General features: G+C 43.0%; 1 protein-coding gene across 1 annotated transcript; it reads left to right on the plus strand.

The window, feature by feature from the left end:
• Positions 1–329: 329 nt before the first annotated feature.
• ZBTB18 (zinc finger and BTB domain containing 18) lies at positions 330–6,547 on the plus strand. The gene is made up of 2 exons (XM_021682700.2): positions 330–342; positions 2,749–6,547. Exons 1-2 carry the CDS (start codon positions 330–332, stop codon positions 4,329–4,331), a joined length of 1,596 nt encoding a protein of 531 aa, XP_021538375.2. The 3' UTR covers positions 4,332–6,547.
• The last annotated feature ends 868 nt before the right edge of the window (positions 6,548–7,415 follow it).

Genomic DNA, 7,415 nt, shown 5'->3' on the forward strand with positions numbered 1-7,415 from the left:
TTATACTAACAGAAGAGAAAAGTTCTCCTAAGAAAGAGCTGGTGGCAGGAGTGTAGAGGAGTAGCATATGGCATTAAAGGGAGCACAGCTGGAGGTAGCATTTCCATCTGAACATGATGTCAGAGCAGCTGACAGCCTGCCATCCCTCAGCCTTTTATTCTAACACACAGACAGGGAGTTAGTGTGTGCGGATCTGTGCTGGAGAAGGTATCTTATTCCTCTCTAACATCATCTCCACTTTGCATCTGTCTCTCTTAGTCTGCTTTTTTTCCACCGATGTAACAGACCTGGAGCCAGCGAGACTCAGAGGAAAGGACTTAATCAGGTTTATGTGTCCTAAAGGTAGGAGTAGCAGGAGATTAGATTGAGCCTATTTCTGTTGTGGTGTTTTGTTTATTTAATTAAAAAAAATCACATTACTTTTCTAACCCAGTTTAGGAATAATATATGAAACTGAGTATGAAATGAACATCTTATTGGAGTTGAAAGTCTTGGGCTTGTTTAGTTTTAATTTTTATCCCTTTTGCTCAGGCAAGTAAATAACTTCAATACACAGAAATATTTCAAGTTTTGAAATGTTAAGAAAGGCTTTGAAATGTTGCTTTTTGAGATCACTTTGGATTAAAATGCTTCTTGTGGTTGTTCACTGCTATTTAGATTCCTTTTGCTTTTGGGGTGGAGGGGGGAGAGAAATAGTAAACTGTCTGGAATCCAGCATTCAAACTTATATGAGAAGATTATTCTGGTTAAGAAGCTAGATTGTGTAATTAATTCCACTGTGAAACTTTATTCTTCAAAACATTCAGCAGCACTCCTGAAACATACAGCTGTAGTGCTTTTGAAACCGAAGGTTTTTTAAAATGGGGGAAAAAAAAAAACTTTTGTCCCCAGGAGAATAGTTTGACTGGTTTCCTCATTTCTCTTTCAAATATATATTTAAGAGAGCTTTTATTTCAGCATAACAATAATTATTTGCAGGAGTTTTTGTGTTAGCGACTAATTTAGAACTTGTAGATTTGAGCTGCCTGAATTGGCCAGACAGCTGTAATCGCACTCCTCTGTTCTTAATCTCTTTATCTGGGCAGCAGCTGCCATATGGCCACAGTCAGCTGGATCAGATGTTTATAAGCTTCCTTCTCCGTCCCTCTCTGTCCTCTCAGCCTCCTAATTTGATCACGGCTACCTTGTGAGCTGCCCTCCAATCTTTATTTTTAGCCCTCTCAAGGATTAGGATTGATGTTAGCTGTGGGGCACTTAAAGTGATTGTATTGTAAATCTTGGTTTATTCTAGCGGTGGCATCGTGCGGAAGGTATTTGGGGGCTAGGATGAAAGTTTTAGTCCATCTTGGGCAAAGTGGGGAAAAAGCAGGGAGGTAATTTCTGGAATATTAAGTTGCTATGTGTCCGTTCCCCAGTGCACTCTCTGAGCTGCTTGGTGTGGAACCTTGCTTCTGGTCACAGGAAAGGGGAAGTCGGGTTTTCTTGATTTTTTTTTTTTTTAAGGAGTTGAATTTTGACCCTTTGTACATCTTCGCCTTTCCTCTCGGTCAGTCTCACCCTCCTTCACCAGAAAACAAGGGCAGCGATGCATATTTGAAAGAATAGAAGCTAGTGGGAAAACAAAATATATCAAGTTTTATTGAAACAAAGTATTTTCTGTTGCATGAGGTAAGGCAGAGTCAGAAAAAAAAAATAGTTTCTCTTTTTCTAGTAAGGCTTTTGGGGGGGGGGCGGATGTTGAACCTGTAAAGCTTTTGAATACGATACGCCTTCGTTTAAAAGTTTGAAATAATTTTGGTATGGAATTCATTTGCTTTTCAACGGATCAAAGTTTAGATGAGAATTTTCAGAGTTAAGTGAAGCCCTTCTGGTTCCTGATATTCTGGATGTACAGATTTTACAAAGAAATATTACTATTTTTTTTCTCAATTCATTTAAAAAATATTTGGATTTGTTCATAGTAAAGATGATCTTTTCCATCTGTTGATGTAGTTCTTTCTGATCTCGTACATGTGTGCCATACCTGCAAATCCTAAGGCATTAACATCTGTTTTTATACACAGGGCTTTTGTTGTTGTAACACTCTGACTTTAAAAGTGAGTTGTTTGCTAATTTCTGGGCTAATTATGCGATTTCATTTTTTTCCCCCTCGATTCAGCCTGTGTGTGTGTGTGTGTGTGTGTGTGTGTGTGTGTGTGTTAAAATTGTGCTTTCTAAGTGCAGTCATGTATCAAAAGTAATAAAATAAAAAGGACGGTTGAACAAGTTTTCTGAATCTTCCAGAATGTATTTGGGACTTTCCTTTGTTCATTCTATGAGCTGTTCCCTTTGAAATTAAAGCTGTTTTGTAGGTTTTGTAGGACATAATTTGATGAGTAGGTTCACTTCTTCTGAAAGAGAGCTAAATTCTTCTTCTCAGGAAGGGACTGCATGAAGTGAAGGCTTTTGAAACTTCACTGAAAGTTCCAGAAAGGTGGAGATGCATCAGGGACCGTTTGGCTGGGGGCAAGGAAGTTTGGAGAGTGCACTTTTTTTTTCTTGTCGCATTTAGGTTTTGTGCGAGTGATCTGGTAGTCCCTGGGTCATACGCCTGATTAAAATGCAGGGACGGGTACCTCGGCGACCCGAGCCGAATCACTGTCACTATCGTTTTGTGTGTGTGTGTGTGTGTGTGCGCGGGGACTGGAGGACTAGAGCGCTGGAAAAGTTGTTCCTGAGTGGGCTCTCACGAGGTGTCTCTCTCCGCAGGTTATGAAGACAGTATGGAGTTTCCAGACCACAGTAGGCATCTGCTGCAGTGTCTGAGCGAGCAGAGGCATCAGGGCTTCCTTTGTGACTGCACTGTGCTGGTGGGAGATGCCCAGTTCCGCGCGCACCGAGCTGTACTGGCTTCGTGCAGCATGTATTTCCACCTCTTTTACAAGGACCAGCTGGACAAAAGAGACATTGTTCATCTGAACAGCGACATTGTTACAGCCCCAGCTTTCGCTCTCCTGCTTGAATTCATGTATGAAGGGAAACTCCAGTTCAAAGACTTGCCCATTGAGGACGTGCTAGCAGCTGCCAGTTATCTCCACATGTATGACATTGTCAAAGTCTGCAAAAAGAAGCTGAAAGAGAAAGCCACCACGGAGGCAGACAGCACCAAGAAGGAGGAAGACGCCTCGAGCTGCTCGGACAAAGTCGAGAGCCTCTCCGACGGCAGCAGCCGCATGGCAGGCGATCTGCCCAGTGACGAAGACGAGGGCGAAGACGAGAAACTGAACCTCCTGCCCAGCAAAAGGGACCTGGCGGCCGAGCCTGGGAACATGTGGATGCGCCTGCCCTCCGACTCCGCGGGCCTCCCCCCGGCTGGCGGGGAGGCCGAGCCACACGCCACAGCAGCTGGAAAAACAGTAGCCAGCCCCTGCAGCTCGACAGAGTCTTTGTCCCAGAGGTCTGTCACCTCCGTGAGGGATTCGGCAGATGTTGACTGTGTGCTGGACCTGTCTGTCAAGTCCAGCCTTTCGGGAGTTGAAAATCTGAACAGCTCTTATTTCTCTTCACAGGACGTGCTGAGAAGCAACCTGGTGCAGGTGAAGGTGGAGAAAGAGGCTTCCTGTGAGGAGAGCGATGTTGGCACTAATGACTATGACATGGAACATAGCGCTGTGAAAGAGAGTGTGAGCACTAACGCCAGGGTACAGTACGAGCCGGGGCACCTGGCTCCGCTGCGGGAGGACTCGGTGCTGCGGGAGCTCGAGCGCGAGGACAAAGCCAGCGACGATGAGATGATGACCCCGGACGCCGAGCGCGGCCCGGTGGAGGGCGGCATGGAGAGCAGCCTGCTGCCCTACGTGTCCAACATCCTGAGCCCGGCCGGCCAGATCTTCATGTGCCCGCTGTGCAACAAGGTCTTCCCCAGCCCGCACATCCTGCAGATCCACCTGAGCACGCACTTCCGCGAGCAGGACGGGCTGCGCAGCAAGCCGGCCGCCGACGTCAACGTGCCCACCTGCTCGCTGTGCGGCAAGACTTTCTCGTGCATGTACACGCTCAAGCGTCACGAGAGGACCCACTCGGGCGAGAAGCCCTACACGTGCACGCAGTGCGGCAAGAGCTTCCAGTACTCGCACAACCTGAGCCGCCACGCTGTGGTGCACACACGCGAGAAGCCGCACGCCTGCAAGTGGTGCGAGCGCAGGTTCACGCAGTCGGGGGACCTGTACAGACACATCCGCAAGTTCCACTGTGAGTTGGTGAACTCCTTGTCTGTCAAAAGCGAAGCCCTGAGCTTGCCCACTGTCAGAGACTGGACCTTAGAAGATAGCTCGCAAGAACTCTGGAAATAATTTTATAGATATATATATATATATAAATAATATATATATATACATAGATATACATAGATCTCTATCTAGTTGTGGTACGGTCTAAAAGCAGCCTTGTTTCCTGGAACTAAACCGTCGGGGTGTTAACTCGGTTTTGCACTTTAGAGTAGCATGAGACTCTCACTAATTTAGCATTCTGGTAAAAGAGACTTTGGAGCAAGTCGGAGACTAGAGAGGGCTTTTTCTTTCGAGGGGGTAGGGGAAGTAAGCCAATAAGAACCTTTGAAACAACTCGTCCTATCACAAGATGCTTTCACAGGGCTTAATTCTGTCGACACTGCATTGTCTTCTGAGCGCTCTCTCTCTCTCTCTCTATCTCTCTCTCTCTCTCTCTCCCACTTTGTTTTCGTTTTGTGTTTCTGTTTTGTTTTTTGTTTTGTTTTTTTGTTTTTGTTTCTTTTCCTTTTTCAGAGTAGAAATTCCCTCCAGTTTTATTAGCCTCTTTATATGTCACAAAATTGCATGAATCTTTTCTGGCTGTTGGAAACCTGAATGCTTTTAGACCCAAATGGAAAATTTCTGAAATGCTGGATTATCTATTTTTAAACAAGCAGTTGACTTAAAACTTTCTGTGGCAACTTCTGGTTTTCTGATGGTTCCCAATGAGAGAAATTCTGAAAGTACACTGGGATCACTGGGACGCTGTCTTTGTGAAGGTTTGCTTGGGATGAAAAAGGATATTGCAGCTTCAGCAGTGTTGAACTGTGTGTTGAAAAATGTGAATTACTGTTCTTGTATACTGTAACTGATTACACGGGCTGGGGGGGGTGTCAAAGAACTTGACAGGTTGTGTTGATGCTCTTAGTTGAGTCTTGAAAAGTAAATATTAACGCTACAGAAATGCATGAGTTTCAATATATTTTTTGTCTTTGTTTGCATTGTATAACTTTAACGAGTGAGTTTAAAATTATTTAATTTCCTTAGAAAAAAAATAGCACCGTTTGGGGAAAAAACTGGTGTTATGAAGAACGTAAATGCACTGTTTTTATTTTTATTTTATATAATTTAAATTGACTCTCCCACTGTCTTTAAGTTGAAACTGTTAAGCTGAATAAAAACTTAAGCTGCAAATTGATAACTTCGCTACATAACAAGGAAAATATAAATGTTTACAAACGGCTTAAAGATTTGCATGTGCAGTGTGCATTTATAACAAACTTCTAATTGCACAAAACCCATGCCGGCTCAAAAGTTTAGGTGTACACATTTGCCCAGTTGAGCATTTTTAGAATAACTACTGCACAAATTGACAATAGGTCATTCTCTCTTCTTTCTTTCTTTCTTTTTTTGGGGGGGGGCTCCCCTTCTCTTTTTCTTCCCTTCTCCCTTACCCTCCCCTCCCTCCCCTCCTTCATCCTTCCCCCACTCCCCCCACCCCCAACTCATGAAAAGATTCTATGGACTGAAAAAGCCCCGGGCTGAAAGGACTGGACTGCCTTGATTGACGTGGGGAAGGTGGGGAAGGGGGTTAGTAGACTATGTGTATGGGGCAGAGGAGGCTGCAGCCCAGTGTGGTTTTAATGACCAGCACGCAGGGCAAAAGCATTTTGCACAGTGTTTGTTTTCCTGTCTTGCACTTACAAATAAGGTCTATGGGAGTAGCATGGAAAACGTTTGCTGTTTTTCCCTTTTTTTTTTTAATTGCTTTTGTTTAAAATTTGATCGCCTTAACTACTGTAAACATAGCCTATTTTTGTGCTTAAGATACTGAATGGAAAACTCCATTGTGTGTTGCTGGACTGTTTTGGAAATATTTGGTCAAATGTGTGTTAATTTGGCTGTAATGGCATTTAAAGCAAACAAACAAACAAAAAAAAGCTGTGAAAATGGCCTTGGAGCATTATCTTTAGTTACTTGAAGAGTTTCTAGTTTTTTTAAATACAGTTTATGTTAAAATAATTTTTATTAATTTAGAGGAGACAATCAATGTCTGAGAAAACGGACTTTCTTTTGGATTTTCTTTTTGTGGTCATTGTGAGTGATTGCTTTTTCCTTTTATTAGTTTCACATTCTTCCTTTGTTCTAAAACTTAGACTGACATCTAGCTTTGACAATCATAGTATGTTTTATTTTCCTGAGGGGGGAATAACTTATAATGCTGTTTAGTTTTGTACTATTGGTGTGTTGGTGAATTTTTAAACTGTGTGCTAACTGCAATAAATTATATGAACTGAGAACCTTGTGCGCGTTATTTTAATTATGATTACGTACTGCATAGATCCTAAGTATGTATTGTATGTGGCATCTTTATTTTTAATATCAGTTCTGTCCGGAGCTGGTGAGATTATTAGGATGCCTCAACTCACTCAAATGGAAATGTGCAAACATTTTGGCTTTCAGTCCTTTGAGGTACTAATGCACATTTCTAAGATGTGACCCATTTTCTACAACCTAGATCAAGAATGTTAAGGTAATTCCCTAGCAATCCGTGAATCTACAGAACTTCCAAGTGGCAGCCTGGGTTCTTCCTAATAACGCTGTATGACTAGCTACTCCTCCATACACCCCAAGCCATTTTCATGGGTAATTTTATCCTAAGTTGATGGGTCAGATCTATTCTTCTGTGTTCTGGTGTAAGTGGAAGATTGAAGGAGACCGGATGTCTTAATTTGGAAGATTGCTTGGCTAATGACTGGAATTCTAGGCAATCAAATTAGCAGGCATTCGATTGTTCAAGATTGGCAATACGCATCCTTTTTGTTGCTGGGAGAACTCAGAAGTTCTCAACTTTTAATTCTCAAAGTTTGACTTGTAATCATGACTCTGAACCCTAATTTTCGCGATCGTCCGACTTCACGATGGTCTCCTTGGGTGTGTCAGGATGAGAAAACACTGCTGGTTGATGGAAGGAATTCACAGGAAGAACACACATATGCGCTGGACAGGACAGCCTGCAGGGTCCAGGGCGGGCACAGACCTGAGAGAGTGTCTGTAGATCCTCAGATCGGTATTTGCCCATAACTTCCAGCCTTAAAAGATATATACGAAGATACAGTTTTACATTATTACCGTCAAATAAAACACATTTATATTACATGGCCTAGG

This window comes from Neomonachus schauinslandi, chromosome 6 (assembly GCF_002201575.2).
Source record: "Neomonachus schauinslandi chromosome 6, ASM220157v2, whole genome shotgun sequence".
NCBI classification, from domain to species: Eukaryota; Metazoa; Chordata; class Mammalia; order Carnivora; family Phocidae; genus Neomonachus; species Neomonachus schauinslandi.